This window comes from Mustela putorius, unplaced genomic scaffold, assembly GCF_011764305.1.
Source record: "Mustela putorius furo isolate JIRA1106 unplaced genomic scaffold, ASM1176430v1.1 tig00000145_pilon_pilon_pilon, whole genome shotgun sequence".
Taxonomy (NCBI): Eukaryota; Metazoa; Chordata; class Mammalia; order Carnivora; family Mustelidae; genus Mustela; species Mustela putorius.
In genome coordinates this window covers 16,285,641-16,310,121 of record NW_025421294.1, presented here as the reverse complement: position 1 = coordinate 16,310,121, position 24,481 = coordinate 16,285,641, and the positions used below count along the sequence as shown (strand labels likewise).

At 42.2% G+C, this 24,481-nt stretch overlaps 1 protein-coding gene and 1 pseudogene across 9 annotated transcripts in view; both read left to right on the top strand.

Moving 5' to 3' along the window:
• Positions 1 to 24,481, top strand: part of SH3RF2 (SH3 domain containing ring finger 2) — a 125,819-nt gene that overhangs the window by 32,718 nt on the left and 68,620 nt on the right. For all 9 annotated transcript variants that reach the window (XM_045075335.1, XM_004744708.3, XM_013052340.2 and 6 more), the window contains exons 3-4: positions 19,383 to 19,652; positions 23,455 to 23,550. In XM_045075335.1, the coding sequence (XP_044931270.1) occupies positions 19,383 to 19,652; positions 23,455 to 23,550 (366 nt within the window). The remainder of the gene's footprint in view (positions 1 to 19,382; positions 19,653 to 23,454; positions 23,551 to 24,481) is intronic.
• LOC123390757 lies at positions 18,122 to 19,375 on the top strand (annotated as a pseudogene).

Sequence of the window (24,481 nt, the reverse complement as noted above, 5' to 3'; positions counted from 1 at the left end):
AGTAAGGACTTGTTACAATGAAATACATTCATGTGATAACAACCAGCACATGACCTAGGCCAACCCACACCCTCATCTCATTTACACTTGAGAGAAATGAAGTTTGATGAAGGTTGGCTGGCCAATTAGAGGCACCAAGTGATGGGTAGGCTGGGGCAAGAACCCAAGCCTTCTGATTGCCACCCTGGGGCTCTTTACTTTTTTTTATTCTTTTTTTTTTTTTTTTTTTAAAGTTCAGATTATTTCCTGCACATGCAGAAGGAGAGACAAGGCGCTAATGGTTGCCTATCATCTACCCTTTGTTGTGACCTATGTTTACTATTTCTCCATGGACTAAGAGGAAGGGAACTAACAGCTATTGAACATCAACTATATACTGTCCGTATCTTGCTTACATTATATTCTCATTACGCACCTACAATAAAAAAGCTACTGTTTACTGAACACTTACTCTGTGCTAGTCACTGTTCTAGAGGTTTTATGTGTATTTGTCCAAGGTGCCCAGCCAAGGATGTGCACATGACTCATCTGTCCAAAGAGCTGTCCTTTCCAGAGATACACAAAGTCATGCACAGATGCGTAGTGGAAGTCTTGCCACCATCCGCATGCAGCTGGTCCTATTACCATTCATTGCTTAAATGGCATAGCTAGATAGTGGTAGAGACAGGATTTGAACCCAGGTATTCCGACTCTTATCCTATCAATGGCCTTCCTGAGAGCAGCTTGAGATAAGTTCTAAAATTACATACACCTTGAGGACAAATTCTGACTGCCTTATTCACTGACATAGTCCCATTGTCTAAAACAGTGTCCGTGCACAGAGGCACTCAGTCAATTTTGTTGACTAACTGACCCCGTGAATGGCTTAAGATCACGCTGATAGTAGATTGAGCTGGGATTTGAATGCAGATCGCTCTGGCTTGAAAGCCCTTCTTCCCCCAGTTACAATCTGTCGTTCTGGGTTGAGTCTATCTCTCATTATGATCTCTAATTATGATTTTATTGATCGCTAAACTGGGAAAGTGGTACTCGGGAATTGGGGGCTACAAAGATGGGTAAGATTTAATATGGGATTGTGGGGCGCCTGGGTAGCTCAGTCAGTTAAGCGTCTGATTCTTGATTTTGGCCCAGGTCGTGATCTCAGGGTTGTGAGATTGAGTCCCCTCTCAGGTTCCCTGCTGGGTCTGGAGCCTGTTTAAGATTCTCTGTCTCCTTCTCCCTCTTTTTCTCCTTTCCCCCACCACTCACTCACATACTCTACCTCTCTTAAAAAAAAAAAAAGAAAAGAAAAGAAAGAAATGGGATTGCAATTGTCTACAAGAATTCATATTCCTGAATATTCCTGGAATCATAGTCCCTTATTTCTTCAAACAAAGTAAGCCCAAATGATATAAACCGGCAGTACATTTTAAGCCAAGAGTGCCTCTCTTATCTCCCAAACCCAGGATTATAGAAGTGGTCCACCAAGGTCCACTGGCCTCATTTAATTCCTTGCATGCACCATTGGCTGGGTGTGTTCCTGGAACATTGCTATAGGGAGAAGAAGTTAAATCTGTACAAACTTGGGATAGCCAATCCCCTTCCTAGCTTCTCTAGATTCCTTTGAAACGATGGCCATAGGTCCGTTTTTTCCCCCCTATTTTATTTTTAAATTATTTTTATTAACATATAATGTATTATTTGTTTCAGGGGTAGAGGTCTGTGATTCATCAGTCTTAGCCATTTCACAGCACTCACCATAGCACCTACCCTCCCCACAGGTCCATTTGTATATGGACCTCCTTTGTCTTCCTACTTTCTCACCCATCTAAGGGTTTACACTTACGTTTGAAGACTAGAATGGGAAAGTGGCGCTTCTAAAAGCAGCAGTCATATTCTGATCAGGAACAGTAATTCAGGGTTTACCTCATTTTCCTTCCTGGTTTTGTTTTCTATAATATTTTGGAGGCTGGAGGTATTTCGAAGAGATGAGGGGTTTTAAAAAAAATCTCTAAATTCATTAGTTGAACTCCACAGGACTGTGTGAGCAATCTCTTAATAATCCTACATCAATACGAGAGAAGTTGTAACTAGTTCACTTCATGTAATTATAGGGCAGCTTTCTGCCAGGCTTTAAAGATAGACTTTGAAATGTTTCTTTTTTCATTTGCCTCCTGCTGTGTGTGGGGAGCGGCTCAGGCTCCTGGGATACAGGCCAGAGCTAAATGGGGGCCAACTGGAGAGGGAGGCACCAAGCTTTGGTTCCTGTTTTCCTGTGCTCATACTGCTGGGAGCACAAATATCTTACCAAAACGGTCTCCTGTGGAAAGCTCAAGGCCTAGAACTCCTGTCTAAATCCTCTCATCTTTAGATCAGAGAATTGATAAAGCCACAGTCCTAATAAGCTTCTGGCAAGATGTGCAGCAGAAGGCCTCAGATTTTGTACTAGACAGTAGTTCTTCAAGTAGGGTTCCTGACCGGCAGTATGGGCCCCACCTGGAAACTGGTTGGAAATGCAAGCTATTGAAACCCACCCCCAAAAAAACTAATTCTGGGGGTCAGGCCTAGCGACCCATGTTGCAACAAGATCTCTAGGTGAATCTCACACACCCTTAAATTTTAGAACCACTTCTGGGGACAGGATGTTGAAGAACATTATCCTGCTTAGCTTTTGTCCGGGTGAGAGTCCTAACTTTTACAGATTCCAACAATGACTATCTAAACATGAAACCCTTTGGTTTGGAGTTGAGCAGAGCACGTTTTAAATTCAGGCTCCAACACTCACCAGCCATGGAGCCTGCGACGAGTTATTTGACTGCTCTAAGCAGCAGCGTGCTGGCAAGTGTTCAACAAGCAGCTGTCTGTGGGAAATGTCGTGTTTGCCCATTGCCATGGTGTGAATACTCCCATCTTGCCTAATTTCAGGCTACCCACATGATGGCCAGCCAACTTGAAAAATTCACGAAAATCGAGCCGTTAGCTCTACCCATATGAGCTGGTATCAGCCCACCACTGTCTCTGAGACTCAGTTTCCTCGTCTGTCATATTGGTAACTTCTCGTATTTACCCCATAGGATTGTTGGAACGTTGAAGTGAAAGTATAGCGAGAGTGGTTTTTCTTGAGCACTTCTGTATGCCAGGCACTTAGTAAGCATTATCTCCTTGAATTCTCACACCCATGAGATAGCTGCTGTTATTCCTAACATTGTGTATCAGAAAGAACTGAAGTAGCTAGTCCGCCGTCACACAGCCAGCTAGCAAGGGGGAGAGTGAGTGGGATTCCAGAGCCCGTGAAGGAGAGGCTTGTGCGTTGACTTCTCAGCACGGTGATTGGCACAGAGTGTCACCCTGTCACCTGTAGCTATTATGACAGACATGAACTTCCTAAATGCCCCTCCACGTTGGAAGGAGGGATCAAGAGTTCATACTAAGTATAACTTCTCAGCCACAGAAGCCACATTCAGTTTCTTCTGGAAGGGCCAGTGTCTCAGTTCATTTGGGCTACTATAACAAATACCACAGACTAGGTGGCTTCTAAGCAGCAGTGTACTTCTCACAGTTACGAATGCTGGGAAGTTCAAGATCAAGGCACCAGCAGGGTTGAGTTCTGGTGAGAGCCCTCTTCTCGGCTTAAAAACGGTGTCTTCTCACTGTGTCCTCACAGATGGAAGGGCGAGGCGTCTCTGTGGAGTCTCTCTTGTAAAAGCCCTAATCCCATTCATAAAGCCTCCATCCCCATGACCTAAGCAGCTCCCTAAGTCCCCGCTCCCTAAGATCATTATCTTTGAGGGGTTAGGATTTGAACATATCAATGTGGGGGACTCACAGCATTCAGAGAATAACAGCTAGTTTGCCTCCTGGGACAGTTAGCTGTTGATTGCTCATAAAACAGGATGAGCACCTATAGATAATGCACAGCCACAGAGAACACAGCAACTCAGACTCCTTTTCATGGAGTTGTAAGCTTCTCCTCCCCTCCCCAGATCAATTTGGTTTATGTTTTTTCCAGACTTTATCTGTACTTATATACCAATATATGTGTACATACAATATGTCGTTCCTTATTGGGTCATAGTAATGCGTTTGTTTTTTTACAGTTTGCTTTTCTTTTTAACCTAAGAATACAGCATGGACATCTTTCTGACAAAAGTCCACACCGATAGATCTCATTCTCTTAAATATGCTTAGGGTTCCGCAGTAGGAACACACCGCCATTTGCCTAAACTATCCTGCACATCACCATCTTCTACATAGACTCCTGCATATAACTGTAGGAGAAATTTCTAAAACTCTAATTCCTGAGTCAAAAAGAAAATACAGTTTAAATCTTGATGAATGTACCCAAATTGCATTCTCCATGTGAAGTTTTAAGCTGCCAACATTCAAGAAGGGAAGTGTCTGTCCATATTCTCAGTGACACTCACATTCCTCAGATGATTTTTTAAAACTTTTTATTATGAAAATTTCTAAACATAAAAAGTAGAGAAATCAGTAGTAACGAACCACTGTGTAACCATCATGTGTCTTCCACAGCCATCATGAGACCAATCTTAGTTCACCTGAACCTCACTCACCTTCTCCCCCTGCTACGTTCATGTGAGACAGAGTCAGGCTCTTTCATCTATAAACAACTCAATAGACACCTTTAAAAGGTAAAGACACAATTTTTTTTAAACATAGCCTGAATACCATTATCACATCTAAAAAGTCCTTGATATTGTCAAATATCAGTCGGTTTTCTAAATTTACCAAGGTGTTTCATTTTTTAATAATTGGTTTGCTCGAGTCAAGATCCACCAAGGTCCACATGTTGCATTTGGTTGACGTGCCTTTAAAGTCTCTTTTAAACTCTAGGTTTCAAACACACACACACACACACACACACACACACATGCACTTCCTCTTTTTTTCCTTCTCATATATAAGAGGAATTGGGTCATTTGTCTAGTAGTTTCCCATTTTGTGAATTTTTCTTATTATATCCCTGTGGCATCATTTACTATGCTCTTCAACCCTTTGTATTTCCTGGAGTTGATAATTAGATCTAGAGCTATGCTGTCCAGTAGAGAAGCCACGTGTGGCCATTTAACTTTAACTTTAACTTTAAATGGATTAAAATTAAGTAAAACCTCAAGTCCAGTTTTCTAGTCACATTAGCCACACATCCAGTGTTCAGTAACCACATTTAGCTAGTGGCTACTGTGTTAGTACAGAATAGCCTGTTTCCATCATCACAGAAACTTCTGTTAGACAAAATGCTTCTAGTGGCATCAGTGGATCCTCTGATGACTGATAAATTATTTTTTTCTCATATAGACTTAAGAGCAAAGATGAACACCCAGAAGTCTGTATTACTAGGCAGTCTCAGGTAATACAAGGGAAGTAGCTAACAGGTGCCAGACTCTACTCCGCCTGTTTTAAGTGGCAGCTGCCTGTGTTTTCAGAAGATGATTAGATGTTTGTAATGAGTACCTCAGGTATGTAAGAGCTTTTGAGGTGCCAAAGGTCAGCAGCTCCCCAGCATGTAGGCGACCCTGATCCTGTTCTGCCTTCTCAGAGGAAAATTGAGGGAATCAACGCAAATCCATAGGACTCAGTCCTGCAATTATTATAGGACACACTGGTTCCAGAATATTCCTAAATATTTCTCTTTTCTCAGAGGTGTGGGTGCTTCTGGCAGGAGCCTTCTTTCTGACTGTGTCTTTGTCTTGGCATGTGGCTAATGAGTGTGTTTCATAGTATACCAAACAGGTTCCTCAACTAGCTTCTGTGACATTTTGCAAAGTCCAGAGGGGCCATAAGGATGTAGGGGATGTGAGCAGCTACAGCCAATAATGGAGAATTCTGGCTGGCTGGCTGGCTGGGCATTTTAGCAGGAGCCTCCACAGATTCCTGATAGAACCTTAACCAAGCTATGAGGACATGGATGCTTTGCTAGGAGATAGTATAGAAAACAGAGCAGTCAGGGAGGGTGAGGAGACCATCCTTCATGGATTCATTCATTCTAGAAACCCTCATAGAGCCAGACACTGTGCTCAGCACTAGGATCAGTGGTGAGCTAGATTGAGGTTTCTGCCCTCACAAAATTTACAGTCTGATGCAGAAGACAGATCAGTACTTTAATACCATCTCTCAGATGACAGGATGGAGATAAAAAGCACATGGGAGAGATCCCTGAGCCGAACATGGATGTGGAAGGACATATGTTTAAGCTGAGACCTAGAAGACAAGTAGCAGTTGGACAGAAAGAAAGAGTGGAGTGCAGAAAGAATACTCTGGGAAGAACTTAGCAGGTGGGTATGCATGGGGCACTGACAGGACACAAAGATGTATGGTTTGACTGGAGCAGGAAGTATGAGAAGAGAATGGCCAGAGTCAAGAGTAGAGAGCCCATCGGTTGACGAATGAAAAAAAAAAAAAAAAAAAAGATGTGCCATATATATACACAATGGAATATTATTCAGTCATAAAAAGGAATGAAAGCTTGCCATTTGCAATGTCACAGATGGAGCTAAAGTATAATGCTAAGTGGCATAAGTCAGAGAAAGACAAATACCATATGATTTCACTTATACATAGAATTAAAGAAACATAACAATCAAGCAGAGCGAAAACACAAGAGCAAGAGAGCCAGAGCGAGAAATGGACTCTTATGTATAGAGAACAAACTGATGGGTTAATGGCGGGGGGGTGGGGGGTGGGAGAGGAGAATGGAGGAAACAGGTGATGGGGATTAAGGAGTACGCTTGTCGAGATGAGCACCAGGTGATTATGAAAGTCTTCAATCACTATATTGTACACCAAAAACTAATATAACACTGTATGTTAACTAAATGTAATTAAAATAAGACTTAAAAAAAGAAAAGTACAGAGATAAGAACTAAGTAAATCCCATGGTATAAGCTGGGGCAAGTTTTTTCTTCCTATGCCTCGGTTTCTTCTCCACCAAACAGGCATAGTACTCACTATGCAATGCTGTGAGTAGAGCCCAATGGTCTAGCAGATTGCAAAAGTATTTTCCAAACTCTATTCTAAAATCCCAGTTGTAGAAAGACAGTGGTTCTAGTCTGGACCAATTTTAGCTCTGGAGTATGTGTGAATTAGGGAGCTGGGTAGCGGTGTTAGAACAAGCTACATGGTGGTTCACAAAAGACCATAGTGCACATGTCTTGTGTCTTCCCAGCTTCCAAGTCAGTGATGTCAGTGATGTCAGTTCGGTAGCCAAGGTAGGAGTATTTACACCATGAAAACTGGCAAACACTGCAAATCAGAGCCATTTGTTTGTTTGTTTGTTTGTTTTTGAAAGCTGATTTATCAGCACACCACTAAGTGAGGGTGAAAGTCATGAAATGAGTAATAATTGGGCAGCAATTATCAAGGAATGTCCAGCCACAACAACAAAGATTTTTGGAGAGTGACTCTTAACCACTTTTTCTAACACGTGAAACAGGCCTACCCAAAGCCAGCCCTTAGGGAAGAAAACAGGAGAGCCTCTCCTCCATGCCAACCCACTCCCAGAGGTGCCCAAGGAGTGTCAGTGACAGCCAGGGCTCGGAAATGAGATTGGAGCCTCTCAGATCAACAGCTGCTAAGAGCTGCTTTCTTTGGCTCATGTGGCCAGCAGTAAATTGGATTTCAATGTTCTGAATAGGCGGAAAAAGATATCTCCTTGCTCCCTTATGCTCCCTTTCCTGGACCTGCCAGCTGGCATTTTTTGTCACTCATCATGGCTGCCTGCAGTGGAGATTATACACTTGGTGAAGAGGACATGTGGGAAAAACAGAGTCTACAACAGTAGGAGTCTCTAAGGCAGGTGTCCATTGGAAAAACTGGGCTCTTGGAGATAGCTTAAAGCACATTTGAAATAATGGGGTTTTATAATGACCCAGGAAAATACTATACTTATCTGTGGATATCTGTGTTTAGCATGCTTGCATGCTCCCAATCCTGGAGAAACCAGCTGGGCATGTTAGAAATTTATGGCAGCACCAGAGAAGGCAAAATATCCAAGTTGGAGTTCAGTTCAAATGGCACGGTGTGGTGTAATATTCCTTGATTCAATCATTCATTCATCTATTCATACATTCAACAAATACTTGTTGAGCTTCCTAGGTGCTGCTAGAATGTAAGTCCCATAAAGAAAGAGATTGCGCCTCTCTTATTATAGGAACGTCAGTACATTTTTGTGGAATGAATGCGTGGAATGGCACCACTTTGCCAACTGCTAGGGGTATAAAGATGAATAAGCCATAGGCCCTACTGCTACTGAGTTCAAGTCTGGAGGGGAGACCCAACTCAGCCTTGGGGGCTGGGAGATAGTAAAGACTTTCTGAAGCCAGAGGGGCAGTGGCAAACATACTGGCACCTATCTGGGAATGACTTATGGAAGAAAAAAAAAAAACTGTTCACATAATTTGCAGTATCTTGTATTCCTTTTGGGGGGGCAGGGAGAGAGAATCTCAAGCAGGTTCCATGCCCAGTGCAGAGCCTAAAACAGGACTCAATCTCACAACTCTGAGATCATGACCTGAGCTCAAACCACGAGTCAGACACTCCACCAACTGAGCCACCCAGGTGCCCCAGTATCTTGTATTCCTAGGAGGATGACTGACTCTATCTTAGAGTGAAAAATGATTGCAAATAGTTTCTGGAATACTTCTATAGCTTAATCATCAGACATTTTCCATTTCTCGGGGACTTTTAGAAGGTTTTCCTAGATTCAGGCTTTGTACTTAAGTCACCCTGTGCCCAATGGGACAGATGGCATGTGGGTCTTTAGCATCAATCACTCCTAACATGGGGACCAGCTCTATAGGCAGGCAGGTACTCTTCTCCAAGGTCATATCTGTCCCATTTGGTATAAATGAGAGGAGTGCTCTAAATTTTCATTTTACAGAGGCAGACAAACTGTAGATTCACAGAAGGTCCTTATGATGAACATCTTGGCTTCAAGGATGGTAGAACTGAAAGAAAAGAATTTTAACTTCCCAGAGCTTGCTGTTTCCAGCAAGGGTCATGCAGACTTTTTCCTGTGGTATCAACAAATTAAAGTGCAAATAGGTATAAATATGCACATACACAACATGCAAGTTTTAAAGGATTGAGAGGAGTTAAGAAGCAAACTGTTGGAATTCAAGATGTAAATTTTAACAGGAGAAGACGAGCTCAGCCACCTTTGTGGTCCTCTTCAAAGGCATTTTCCCCAAGGTTATGGAGTCACTCACAGTTGCTTCATGCCTTACCACAATGGCCTGCTAGAGGCACCTGTACTCCACCGGCCATTCTAAGGAGGACGACGTACACAAACACCGAGAGAACAGTAGTATCATCAAGCCCCTGTTATCCAGGGCCCAGATAGCAAACCGTTACATACATTTCATTCATTTGGTTTTGTCTCTTTCATTATCTTTCTTTCTGGAGGTATTCTTGGACCTTCACCTCAGCCTCTGTTGTGTTTAGAGTAGGAAGGAATGGTAAGAATTACCATCTTTGCTTTGACACTGAAGAAAGTGAGGCTCAGAGAGTCTCAGGGCATCACTCTTGGACACGGATGTTGAAGTCATATACCTCCTCTCGGGGCTCCCTCCATCCCCCAACGGCATGGCCTGGTTATCAGAAATGTCCGCTGTTTGCCTGGATCATACTGCCCCTAGACATTCCTCCTTCAGCGGCAGAAATCTTCACATGGGTGTGAAAGAGAGAAGAATTGTGAGGGAGAAACTCAGTGTACATGTAGCCAAGCTTTTTTTCTTTTTTCCCTTAGCCAGGGAAGGTGGCGGCGGTGGCGGTGGTGGTGGGAGAGTTATTGGACTCAGCCTTCCTCCCACTGCATGTGGGATTTGGCTCAGGCTCTCAAACCATGTGGAAAGAGATTCATTCACCAGGTGCCACACCTACTGGAAAGGCTCGCTCTGGAAATGAGGATAATGGAAGGGAGCAGAGTCACCTCCTGGAATGAGTGAGCAAGTTCCTGCCCTTATCCCTGAGGCTCCCATGCTCCTCCGGCCCTCCCTCACAGGTGCCTTTGCCCTCCCAGCAGAAGAGATGACAGTGGAAACACTTCGGTTCCCTGGGGAATTCAGTGCTATCCCATTGAACAGCTCTGGGACCTGGCACCCAGCCCATTTCAAAAGCAGTCCCAGGCTATTCATTAAGAACTAGCTTATGTTAGCAGCCAGGGATATGGCTATGAACATGTCTGGAATTACCTCCTGTGATAGGGGAATGAGATCACCCCAAAGCAACATCAGAGAAATGTTTGCAAGAAGAAATGAAAGCATGCTAAGGGTGACCCTAAAAAAGGGCTGAGGACAGTGAATGGTTCTTTCTCTGCCCCCCCACCCCCCCGTATAAATCCTGCTTCTTTCACTTATTCCCTGCTATGAGAGTCTTGATAACCAAGGAAGGAGGCAGGAGGAACCAAGGCAAAGAAGCATGCCATATCCTGGGTACTTGACTGATATTTGATTAAGAGAGGAAGGCAGGAATGCCATGCCCACCGATTAAAAGTGGCAGGAGATTGATAATTAAGTATAATGCAAAGCTGTGGTGTCTCACCTCACTATCTAGGACTGGAAGAAGAGAAGTCTGAGACAAAAGACTGAGGGAAGGTGATACATAGAGACATACATGACAAAAGTCGCCAAACAGAATAAAGTTTTAGATGTAGACATAGGGCCAATAGTAAGAACCTTCCTTATATTGGTTTCTTTCCCAGGCTTCATCATCCTATTCTTTTCCTTCGTAACACTTACTGCAAATTTTAATTTATATGTAGTTATAAGTTTAATCTTGGTTTCCACAACTAGGCAATGCCTGGCATAGCTCACCCTCCAAGGTGTATTTATTGAAAAAATGAATGAATGACAAGTAGGGCTGGAAAAGTGAGGCCAGAAGATGGAACAGTGAATTCATCTCCTCTTGACTCCTTTGGGCAAAATCTCGAAGCATCCTTATTTATTGAACATGTATTATTTGCCAACCATTCTACAAGTACTCTGTGATGTATCTCATTAGTTCTCCCAGCATACCATGAGGAAGTGTGTTCATGGGTCCCCAAGACCCCCCCTCGGATTCAGTGATTCAGAGAATCGCTCACAGAACTCAACAAAGCTGTTACACTCACAGTTACAACTTTTTACAGTGAAAGGACACAAATTAAAGTCAGAATCAGAAAAAAAACTTATGGGCGCCTGGGTGGCTCAGTGGGTTAAGCCACTGCCTTTGGCTCAGGTCATGATCTCAGGGTCCTGGGATCGAGTCCCGCATCGGGCTCTCTGCTCAACAGGGAGCCTGCTTCCTCCTCTCTCTGCCTACTTGTGATCTCTCTCTGTCAAATAAATAAATAAAATCTTTAAAAAAAAAAAAAGTTAAAAAAAAAAAGAAAAAAGAAAAAAAACTTATAAGGCAAAGTCCAGAAAAGACCAGTCACAGGCTTTCAGTTGTTCTCTCCCAGAGGAGTTATACAGAACATTTATTTGACTCAGCAACAATACATGACAGCACTCATGAAGTACTGCCAACGGAGAACACTCACCCAAGACCTGATGTCCAGGGTTTTTATTGGAGGTCGGTCAGGTAGGCATGTGGTTGACTTTAGTCTCCATCCAACTCCTTGAGAGGTCAGGGTTCTACTACGTGACTCAAGCTACCCACCGTAAATCACATTGTTAGCTTAGACTCTCTGGTATGCCCCAAAGCCCCAAGTAAACCAAGTCTCTGGACAGACAGGATATTCCAAGGGCTTAGAGATTATCTCCCAGGTCAGCTGACAAACCTTTCATTGGAACAGGGAGCATCTGAATAACCCAGACTTGCTGAGGGTAATGCACAGAGAGGTCGGATGCTGGTCCCAGTTTGTGGATAACCTGAATTAAGGATCATGAAGGCCAAGTGATTTGTTCAAAGTTACAAATGCCCGAATGCAAACATCCTTCTTGATGCTAACATCTGTGTTCTGTTACACCCTTGTATCTCCCTTAAACAAGTAAAATTCTCACAGAGTATCTCATAAACCTGGCCTCAAATGTAAATGTCCAGATTCAGGGATTTCCATTGAGGAAGAGCATAATACTGTGAACCTCTGGTGGTCTCAAGCCCCCAATGAGCAGATGGTCATGATCCTGTTGAACACTGCGGGGGGGGGGGGGGGTCTTCCTTCTCACCAGAGAAGACAAAATGTGTGCACAAGGGCCAGCCAGCACTTTCTAATGTACCCTCCATTGCCCCAAATCTGTTCCAAAAGGATTATCGTGGCGAGGGAGAAAGGCAGCATGGCCCAATTGGCTAAGCAGCGAGTAGGAAGTTAGGATCTAGGACAGTTAGTTGATCCTTTGTCTCACCAGTAGGATAAAATCCACTTATCTTACCCAGCATTCCCCAAGCCTGTTCTGCTAATCCTGCAAAATGGTCCAGATGCAAATACAAAACCACATTGGCAGATAAAGCTCCTGAGAAGCCAGTCAGCAAAGAAACCTATATGACTTTGCTTAATTCAACGTTTCCTGAACTCGAATATGGAACATTTTTTCGAATGTGTGTAGGACCAAATTATTAAAAATCAGGACAATTTGGAAAATATCACCAAAACTCTTTTTTATTTTCCAGCTTATGCCAATAAACCTACTTCCAAATTATTGTTATCAGTTATATTTATTAACCTTGAATGTATCCCTCTCATCCAGGAATGGCAATTTCTGGATATTTCTCGATCAATTCATTCATTCTTTAAGCATTTATCAAACACCGTCTAGTCTTCAGGTCTCAGAAACAGATACGGAGGAGCTTTAGACACACATCCTGAACTCTCCAAAGAGAATTCATAGCCTAGTGCATAGTAACTTGAGCCAAAGGCTAGGGTGTTTTTTTCTTGGCTCCATTCTCTAGAGATGGGCAATCTCATGATCAGCTCAGGGAGGGAAGCAGTTAGCTCAGCATGTTGATTTTGGCCCCTCCTAATGCCAGGAGTAGAGAGAACCAGGCCAGATCCTTTCTAAAGCAGTGGGAAGTGTCACTAGTCATGATGAAGAGCTCATTACGTGGTAATAAATGAAGTTCTCATCCCCGCTTGGCTTTTTCCTTTATACTGCAGTGGTTCTGTTCCACTTGGGCTCCTTTTCTCCTACGCTGTTATCAGTCCACATGCCTCCTTATTTTCAAATTGGAAGTAAGCTCAGAGCTCATTGGCAGCTATACCTCCTGCTGTTTCTGGATTCTAGTATTTGGAGATTTTGTTGTTAGGTAGTCTTGTTGTTTCCAGGTTCTTACTATGTGCTAGTCAGGACTTATTCAAGTGTCAGAAAATAACTCTGAAGTAGTTTAAGTAATAAACAAAATATTGCAGATACGGTCTTATTTAATGAAGTAGCCTTCAAGCACATCTGCATCTTGGCATTGAAATTTTATTGTCAAGGCTTCTATCTTTCTAGTTCTCTTATCTATCTATATATCTTTCCTCTGCCTTCTGCAGCTTCATTCAGGAAGATGTGTCTATAGGTTGGGAAATACCACCAGTAGTAGTCCAAGGCTTACCTACTCAAGGCTTATGATTCAAGAGAGCGTTTATATATCAAACCTCAGAGAACATTCCAGTTAGCTCTGTAGGAGGCAGTTGACTGCACTGCACAGAGCACTATGTGAGGGGCAGTTGGGTCCCCTGGCTAACCCGGGCCACAAACCCCTGTGTGTGTGGTATGACTGGAGTGAATGACAGGCCTATCAGAAAATGGAGAGAAAACATGTGGTTTGTCAGAGAGGGAACGCTTGCCAGAAGTTCACTACAAACGTTCATTACTACAAAATGCTATTGCTGCTAATGTCTCTGCATGACCTCATTCCCATGTCTCTTGCATTATCCCTTCATCAAAAGCATGGCCCTTGTGGCTTTCAGACCCTACTGTGGTGACAAATGAATAGACATAGAAGTCTTGAGCCTTCTGAATTATAGAAAAGGAAAGCTCTTTAGGCACATACAGGCTTTCATTGGATTCTCTGGCTTTCAGAAAAACACCAGGAAAAAGAGTTTGGGAATGACCCAGCTTTGAGACCTCCACACCCACTTTATCCCCATTCCCCCCTCACATGTACACCTATAGAGACAGAAAACAATTGTGAGTGATAAAAGCTGTTGCTAACAATGTCACGGGTGATAGGTGATGTGGAACTCAGAGTCATTTCCCCCTGAGAGAACAGTTGAGAACCAGATAGAATCAACCAGCTGAGTCTCTTCAGGTGCTTAACTTTTATGTGAGGGCCCTGGAGTTCAATAATTCATGCTAATGCTTCCAGCAGCAAGCAAATTGCATTCACACTCTATTCACATTTTGATTTTGAAACAGAGCCCCAAATGAGTTTTATGATGGAAAAACATACATGGTGACTTCAGCTGGATAAAAGAGAATGAGGGTGAGCGGAGCACCAGGCCTCGAGGTCAAGTCAGAAGAGCCAAGTCAGTCTCGGGGATGCCACGCATTGGCTGTGTGACCTTGCATGATAACGTTGAACATCTCAGAACTTTTGTTTCTTCCTCAATACAACGGAGTGATGCCACCTGCTTTAGAGGATGTTGAGATCATATGAATGGCATAATATATAGAAATTGAAGTAAAGCTATAATGGGAGACAAGTTTCTGTGGCCCATCAGTACCACAATAAATGTTAATTGCCTTCCTCTCTTCAGATTCTCTCCCCCTCACTCTGCACCTGACCCTGCCCAGCTCAGTTGACAACAGGCAGCCAGTGGTTCCTGTAAGTATGAATGTAGAGCTGAGAATACCAGGGCAGACTGAAGAGAAAGAAGGTGTTAAAAGTGGATTGACCGTATGCTTCCACAATACTTAGCTCTACTGAGGGGAGATGGAAGAAAGACAAAGATGGTCAAGCACTTAGTACTGTCTCAGGGTTTCAGAGTTCATGCATCTACACACAGACTTAAGTACTGTACGCATTTTCGGTTTTAATATACTTGCTTAGTAGTCATTAAAACACCCTGCCACTTGCACTGGAATGTCTTCCAGAAAAGAGAGAAAAAAGGGAGATTAGCCATTCACAAAGCCTACAGTGAAACTCCATTGCTCCCATTTTAGTTAGAATAAGACCAGGGGCATCAAACTTGGATGCTAAGGGAGCTTGGTAAAAATACAACCAAGAGATTCTGGTCAAAGAGGTTTAGAGATGAGGTCCAGGAATCTGCATTTTGGACATCTCCAAGGATTCTGCTATAGGTCAACCACAGACTTGAATTTGAAAAACACTGGCTGAGTGTTTAAGAGCTTCAGCTCCTCAGGATAGACAAATCCCACCTCAAATTCTAAACCCGCCACAGTCTACTTTCAGTTTTCTAATCACAGTTTGTCATGAGATTAAATAAGATCTATTGTGGAGTACCTAGCACAATGCCTGACATATGGGAAGGAACACTCACTAATACTAGCTATTGATACTATCATTATTATGCAAAGTTAAGGGGGCTTTAGTGTTTTTCTGTCCTTAATTTTTTTTCATTCTTCCTTCCTTTTACAAATGCAAAGTAACCATGCCTTAGGCAAGATGGATATTTATTTAGGTTCCAGACAAAAGTCTAGAAGTCAAAGTAGTCCAGGAATTGTCTGGCAGCTCTACAATCCAGACTACTTCCTTCCCTCTTTCCCTGTGACCTTCATCCTCATTGTTCAATATGGCAGCTAAAACTCCAGCAATCATGTCTGCATTCCACATAGCAAAATGCAGGAAAGGAAAGAGAAAATCAATCTCTCTGGAACGACATGTCCTAAAAGTTGCTTATACCCCACTAGCCAAAAACTTAGCTGCCTGGGGGAGGCACAATTCCAAATGTGACAAGTGTTCTGCTTGGCCATGTAACCCCCCAAAAATGTGATTTATATTACAATGGAAAACTGGAAGGAGAGGGGACAACTATTAAACTAGGAGTTTAACATATTCAGGCCATTCTTCAGCTTCTACTTGATAACTTGATTATTTCTCAGATAAGAAACTTCTCCAAGAAGGTAGTTGCATAGTTAGCTGATGATCCTACTCAGTTTGGCTTATTTTCTTCCTAAATTGCTTCCATATCTTTCACTTCTCATTCCCCAGTTTCATTCATTTTCTTTCTACTGTCCACTTTTTTTCAAAAATTTTAAAGTAGTTTTGCACACCCAACTTGAGGCTCAAACTCATGCCCCAGAGATCAAGAGTTGGATGGTTTACTGACTGAGCTAGCCAAGCACTCCCCTACTGTCCAATTTTAATAGACAATATAATTATTTCATTGTAGAAGAGTTAGAAAATATGGCTAAGCACTTAAGGAAGCCATTTTTTTAATATTCAAAAGTATCAACACCTAGCAATAACCACTCTGAAAATGCTGATATAGGGGTGCCTGGGTAGCTCAGAGGGTTAAAGCCTCTGCCTTTTGCTTAGGTCGTGATGGGATCAAGCCCCACATCGGGCTCTCTGCTCAGTAGGGAGTCTGCTCCCTCTCCCTCTGCCTGCCTCTCTGCCTACTTGTGATCTCTGTCAAATAAATAAATAAAATCTTTAAAAAAAAATGCTGATATAGCCATCCCAGGTAAAAATATACATAGGTATTTACAATGAAAGCCTAGTTTTTATTTATAACAAAAACAACTGTTTTTAACCTCTTCTATTATACTTAGTACATATCATGAGTAATTGTCAATGTTATTAATTATAGATCCACATCATCAATTTTAATGGCTACAGGGTTTTCCATAATTTATTCAACCAATTCCATTTATAATATCCACAGCATTGTGCTAAACCTTCTAGTGCACACGTCTTCACTCATTTGTCCACTAGTTTCCCAAGGATGAGCTGCGTTCCTGTTGGTTTTCTATCTCCCTGGGCTCTCCTTACTGTGTCCAGGGTCTAGCGGGAAAAAAAACACTGCTCTAACATCCCATCAGCAAGGGACTGCTCAGGTCTTGTCTCTACCTCTGAAATGCTTGAAATTCCTTTTCAAATGAACATTGCAGACTCAGAAGGTTCCCGGAGAACTGAAATACTGCCTGCTTACATCCCCTTATGAATAGCAAGATTGCCCCTGAGAGAGGGGGCTACTTTCCCCCACTGCTGAGGGAAGCACAAAATACAATACAATCCCAGGTATCATGAAGGGCTAATAAACTTAAGTTACTAGAACTTACAGTCTGGGGTGCCTGGGTGGCTCAGTACGTTAAAGCCTCTGCCTCCGGCTCAGGTAATGATCTCAGAGTCCTGGGATCAAGCCCCACATCAGACTGTCTGCTCAGCAGGGAGCTGCTTCCCCCCGCCCCCCCTCCCTGCCTGCCTCTCTGCCTATTTGTGATCTCTGTCAAATAAATAAATAAAATCCTAAAAAAAAAAAAAAAAGAACTTGCAGTCTGCCACTCCTGACTTCAAGCAAAACCATGGCTGTTTCTGCGTGTAGAAACCAGTTCCAATTAGAAAAAAAAAAAAATGCACTTTACTGAAACAATTATTTAGAGAGACAACTAACAAATGACAGTTCTTTAGCTGATTTTTTTAAAAAGCAATGATTGATTTCTGACTAATTCTTTGTCTCAGTGCTTCCTAATGATCCAAACACTCTAATAACATTTACACTTTTTGGAGGCGGCTGAAGACAAATTATGTTGCATCACTGCCATATAGCACTTTCTTTTTTTTTTTAATTACCTTACTTAACCCACTGAGCCACCCAGGCGCCCCTTTAATTACCTTACTTATATATATATATTTTTTATTTTAGTAACCTCTACACACAATGTGGGCTTGAACTCAGAACCCCGGGATCAAGAGTTGCATGGTCCTCCAACTGAGCCATCCAGATGCCCCTCCTATAGTACTTTGTATTTTCAGGGACTTTTCACCTCAATTTACTTTCCATCAACACTGAGGAATAGGTAGAACTGATATCATTAGCCTTTCCTTATTATAGCCATCCTGTAAGAGATGCCATTTAATGGGCCCGTACTATGTATCAAGCAATATGCTAAATGCATTATAAATATTTAGGGCACCTGGGTGGCTCAGTTGGTTAAACATCTGCCTTCGGCTCATGTCATAATCCCAGGGTCCTGAGATCAAGCCCTGCATCAGGCTCCCCGCTCATCAGAGAGCTTGCTTCTTCCTCTCCCTCTGCCCCCCGCTCCCTGCTGGTGTTCTCTACTTCTCTCTTTCTCTCTCAAATAAATAAAGTCTTTAGAAAATGCATTATAAATATCTAGTCTTCATGACTACCCTAATGAAGTACATATTCTGCTATTACGCCATTTTATAAATAGATATGATTTATGACAGATTAAATGACGTGACTGCGGTCACATGAAAGGAAAGAGGTAGAGCCAGAATTCCCAATCAGTATTCAGGCCCCAAAAAGAGTCACTGACTCACTCAAGTCCACACAGTTGTGGAAGTCCAAAATCCTGTTCCCTGCATTGTGATTAATAACAGGGGCTCTGGCCCCCGCCCCTCTCTGTCTTCTCTGCGCTGGGAGCAGCTCTTCTGCCAACAGCCCCTCATCCCCTGAAAATGTACACTGCTACAAAGTTCATCTCCACCCACTTCTTGGTAAGGAGCACCGCTCAGCGTTGAGCTGGTCACTAGCTACAGTGGTGCTAAAACCCCTGGAGACACTTATAAGACCCTCAGCAGCTTGACAGCCCCACGTCCCCTGACCTCACTCATTCCTAGCCACAGCTTCCCAACCAGCGCCATTGCAAGTGACATCAACACAGCAGCCAAGTTCATTGGGGCTGGGGCTGCCATGGTGGGGGGGGGGTCTGGCGCTGGAGCTGACTTTGGGACTCTTTGGGAGCCTCATCATTGCTTATGGCAGGAATCCCTCTCTGAAGCAACAGCTCTTCTCCTGTGCTATTCTGGGCTATTATGCTCTCTCGGAGGCCATAGGGCTCTTTTGCCTGCTGGTGGCCTTTCTCATCCTCCTCACCATGTGAAGGGGCTGTCTCCACCTCCCTTAGGTTTTCCTCCAGTGTATCATCTGCCCTATATGTTCCTTTCCCTATACCTCCCCAGGCAGCCTGCAGAAAGTGGTTGACTCAGGGTTTGACAGAGGGACGACAAATAAACATAGTATTAATAAGAAAAAAAGAAAAGAAAAGAAAAAAGAACAGGGACTCTGAAATCCTGTAGCCTGAGGTCAGACCCTGTATCTTTGCTTTCCCAGCTGGGTCACCATAGGCAAGGTACTAACCTCCTCTGTGCCTCAGTGGTCCTACTTAGAAGAGGAGGTAATAAGAATGTCTATCTCAAAGGTTCAAGAAGATGATCCACATCCAGCACTTAGCACATGGGAAGTGCTCCGTGGTCAGTTTTACTGTTATTCCTTCTGTCCCCCTTGCCTGTGAGCTAAGGATACATTTCATTGGTCTGTGCCACTGCAGGTGCCACGAGCAAAGGCCTTATGTAACTACCGAGGGCAGAATCCTGGTGACCTGAAGTTTAATAAGGGAGATGTCATCCTTCTCCGGAGGCAGCTGGATGAGAAATGGTACCAGGGGGAGATCAATGGAGTCAGCGGGATCTTCCCAGCCGGCTCCGTGGAAGTCATCAAGCAGCTGCCCCAGCCACCCCCACTCTGCCGAGCTCTCTACAACTTTGACCTACGAGACAAAGACAGGAGTGAGAACCAGGACTGCCTGACCTTCCTCAAGGTAAGATTCTGGGCACCCATGGAGATCACGAAAGACTACAGAGAGACTGTGGCAGAACCTGGAGTTGTATAATACTTGCTGATTTTAAAAAAGTATACATATTTTCACATGCATGTTTATATGTAGATATGTGTGCACATGTATATAGTGTGTGTGTGTGTGTGTGTGTGTTTGTGATTCAAAACTAAATGGAAGTTGCCAGAGAAATTAAATGAGAATTTGATGGAAATCCTTAAGCCTTACCTCTTGCAATGACGAAAGTAAGTATTCACTCATTCACTCATTCTATAGTCATTCTTTTTTTTTATTTTAAAGATTTTATTTGACAGAGATCACAAGTAGGCAGAGAGGCAGGCAGAGAGAGAGAGAGGAGGAAGCAGGCTCCCCACTGAGCAGAGAGCCCGATGCGGGGGGCTTGATCCCAGGACCCTGGGATCATGACCTGAGCCGAAGGCAGAGGCTTTAACCCACTGAGCCACTCAGGCGCCCCATCATTCATCCTATAGTCATTCTTGAGTACTTCTTTGCAGGCACTGGGGATGCAGTATGAAAAAGTCACAGTTCCTGCCTGAGGGCAGACTAGGGGGAGAGACAGATAAGCGGACAAAAATTTACAAATACATTTTGACAATGTGCTGGGCAAAATACAGCTCTTACCTCTTTATGTTTCTGTAAGGCATTCTTGGTGGCCAACTTCTGAGGCTCTCATTTCACTCTTTACAACATTCTATTTTATTATAAACATTGTATTCAAAGCCCTCCAAACACACAGTAAGATAATCATACCTTTATATATGAATAACCTCTTATAAGATAATATTTTCCAAGCACATTAATTACCCTAATATTTTCTTGCCTCTTTTTTTTTTTTTAATTCCTCATATAATATGAGGTGAGGATAATTCCTCACCGTGTGCAAGTAACAACACTTTTACTAAAGTCTGGACTACTTTAATTCTCTGAATTCTGTATTTATTATTCCTTAAACATTTAAATTCCCTCAGAGAGGCCAAAGTTGGGGTGATTTTCACTCTTTGCTGCTTGCAATAAGTGCATCAAGTACTAGAAGTGGCTCTGGTACAGTAGCTCAGGAAAGGTCTTCTATTTTGTAAAAGATTTTTATTCCACCACCATCAGAAATGAGATTTATTTCACATTGCCTCAAGCTAGATAACATCACTGTCCTCCATATTTTGAAATATTGATCATTATTGTCTTGGCACCTCAGAGTGAGTCCCTTAAGGAAGATCATTCCATGACCCAAACTGCAATGTCTGTGCTTCAGTGACACTTAGAGGAAGGGCAGTTTAATCCCAGAGATATTTACTGAGTATTTACTTTGTGCCAGGCATTAAGCACTGAGCTCTGGAGACACCACTGGAAGAAGGCAGAGGCAGGAGTCATTATTTATGTTTTTGCCGCTCTCTGGGAATTTGCAAAATTTGTAAAAACTTAACTCCACCTGCCCATTCATTCACTGAGCCCACCCATGTGCCAAGCTGCCCACTGGGGATGAAATGATGTACCATTGTCCCTACCTCACAGAGCTGGCAGACTAGTGGAAGGAACAGACAGATGAATGGGAAATTATGACAAAGGAAACAGAAGAGAGGATTTGATCTTCTGGAAGCTTTGGAAGGCTGCGACTACGCTAGGAAATTTCATGGTCTTCCTAAACTCAGCAAGTCCAAATTAAACCCAAGATCTTCCCTCACAAAAGTGCTCTTGTCCTAGTGTTTTCTATCTCAGTAGATTGTACAATTTTTTAAAATAAATTTTATTTATTTATTTACAGAGAGAGAGAGAGAGAGAGCACACATAGGCAGAGCAGCAGGTAGAGGGAAAGGGCGGGCTTCCTGCTGAGCAAGGAGCCCAACATGGGGCTCAATCCCAGGACCCCAGGATCCCAGGATCATGACCTGAGCTGAAGGCAGTTACCAACCAACTGAGCCACCCAGATGCCCCTAGATTGTACAGTTTACTCACACATTCACTTATTCATGCATGGACAATTCATTGAGAAATATTTACTGAATGATTACTAAATGGGAACCACGGTATTGGGTGCTGGGGACACAGAAATGAGCAGAGCAGACAGAGGCCCTGAACACATGGAGTTTCTCGTCTGTTGGGGTAGACAAGCCTTAAAAATGTTATAACCTATAAATGTGTCATTGTAAATTGTGATGGGGTAGAGAAAGCTAAGAAAAGGTATAATGCAATAAGGAACTCAGATTTGGATTTATCTAAATTCCTGAGAGACATGAATCCGAACTTGAGAGCGACTGGTGGATAGATATTCAGATTTGGACTGACGAACAGGTATGGAAGTGGAAAGGCATTCCTGATATGGTATACAGTGAAAAATCAGTCTGTCCTCTAGGACTTCTTTTGTATGAAATATAAGGCTAGGCAAATGAATGTATACATAGGCATATACTAGGAGTCAGAACAGTGGGTACCGCTTGCTAGATGATGGGTAAGGGCACAAAGGAGGCTTGTGGGTGCTGGAAATGTTCTGTATCTCTTGATCCGGATGGGGTTTCATGAATATAATGGGTGTTAACATTCATCAACCTTTACATCCAAACTTTATGAACTTTATTGTATATGTGTTTGTTTCCAGCAGAGTTTTTAGGAATCAGTGTATTTATATGTATATATGTTTTATCTTCATAGAGAAGAATCTGGGGTGGGGGGGGTGTTAACAATGGCTGTATCTATATTGTGGTAGAATTACTTGTTTTGTTTACTATGTTTTCTCATATCTCTAGAAATCTACATGTAATCTTTTTTTTTTTTAAGATTTTTAAATTTTTGACAGAGAGAGATCACAAGCAGGCAGAGAGGCAGGCAGAGGGAAAAGAGGAAGCAGGCTTTCCACCAAGTAGAAAGCCCGACATGGGGCTCAATTCTAGGACCCTGAGATCATGACCTGAGCTGAAGGCAAAGGCTTAACCCACTGAGCCACCCAGGTGTCCCTACATGTAATCTTTTATAATAAGAAAGTTTTGAATAAAAAAGCCACCTTAACATTTGATACATTAAAAATTGAATGGGGCACCTGGCTGGCTCAATCCATGGAACATGCAACTCTTAATCTCAGGGTTGTGAACCTGAGCCCTATGTTGGATGTAAACATTACTTAAAAATAAAAAAATTGGGACGCCTGGGTGGCTCAGTTGGTTAAGCAGCTGCCTTCAGCTCAGGTCATGATCCCAGTGTCCTGGGATCGAGTCCCACATTGGGCTCCTTGCTCGGCAGGGAGCCTGCTTTTCCCTCTGCCTCTGCCTGCCATTCTGTCTACCTGTGCTCACTCTCTCTCCCTCTCTCTCTCTCTGACAAATAAATAAAATCTTAAAAAAAATAAAATAAAATAAAAAATAAAAAAAAATAAAAAAATTTTTCTAAAGTTCAATAGGTTCTGAAAAGTCTTCAAAATTAGAATGAAATTTATTCTTCCTTTTGCTAAGCTAAAAAACTATCTCCCTATGGCTCCCATATTGATTTTTGCATCAGATTAATATAAACTAAAGCCCAGATTCTGCTGGTGATTGAAATTTAGAAACATTTCCAAATTTCCTTTTGGATTCCACTGGTCCTCCAAATTATTTCTACTTCTCTTGCAGTCTTGGTGATTCAAATGCTGCCCTTTATAAAGGAAGATTTTATCAATAAATTATGAAAGAGTTACATTTCTTACACTTGACACCATCTGGGATTCCACGCTAGTCTCCAGTGAAAGCTTTCACCATCTGAAAACCAAAAGCAGATGCTGACCTTGAGACTTTGTCTCTTTCAGGATGATATCATCACTGTGATCAGCCGAGTGGATGAGAACTGGGCAGAAGGCAAGTTAGGAGATCAAGTGGGCATCTTCCCAATCTTGTTTGTAGAGGTACGTGAATATCAAGTCTGCATCAGATGCACACTCACCAAAATACACACGTGCCACAGGGATGCCTGACAAAAATGGCTTTTTGACAGGAGGCTTATTCTAGAAGTTAACTAAGGTCTCCAAAGAAAAGATGCCAGAAGGTACCACCCAGTTCTGGGGACTTTTTATTCTGCTGATAGGAGTATAAATTATGTGATTTCTCATGCTCACACTCAAATAAACCTGTATCAGTAACATTAAAACCTCCATCTCCTTTGATTCAGCAATTCCACATCTGAGAATTTATTGTAAAGAAACGTTCAAACAAGTATGCAAAGGTAGAAGTACAGAGTATTCACCACAGCCTTGTGTGTAATGGTGAAAAGACAGAAATCATCTAAGTATCTGGCAATAAGGATTTCATTGTTAAAAATTATGGTGATGAAAAGATAAATACCCATGAAAAATAATGTTAAAGAAGAATATTCAATATCATTAAGTATTTGGTATTATGGAAAGAGGCTTATGATTTCTTGGTAAGTAAACTAAGTTTAATGGGTATGGAGTTTAGGAGATCAGAAAGTCCTGAAGATCTGTTTCACAACAATATGAATTATATTCAACACTACTGAATCATATACTTTAAAACGGTTATTAGAAAAATAAAAAAAATAATTAATAAAAGTTATTAGGGTAAATTTATGTCATGTGCTTTTTATCACAATAAATAAATGGAACTGTATGAAACTAGGTTTATAAATATGTGTGTGTGTATATAAATAGAGGACTGAAAGAATATGTACTAAAATATTAACACTGGTGATCACGAGATAGTGAAATTCTAGATAATTTTCCTATTCTTCTGTAATTTGTATCCTATAAATCTTCTGATAGGATCATATTGATATATTCTTTCTGGGCTTTTTAAAGCTACTTTAAAAAGAAAACAAAG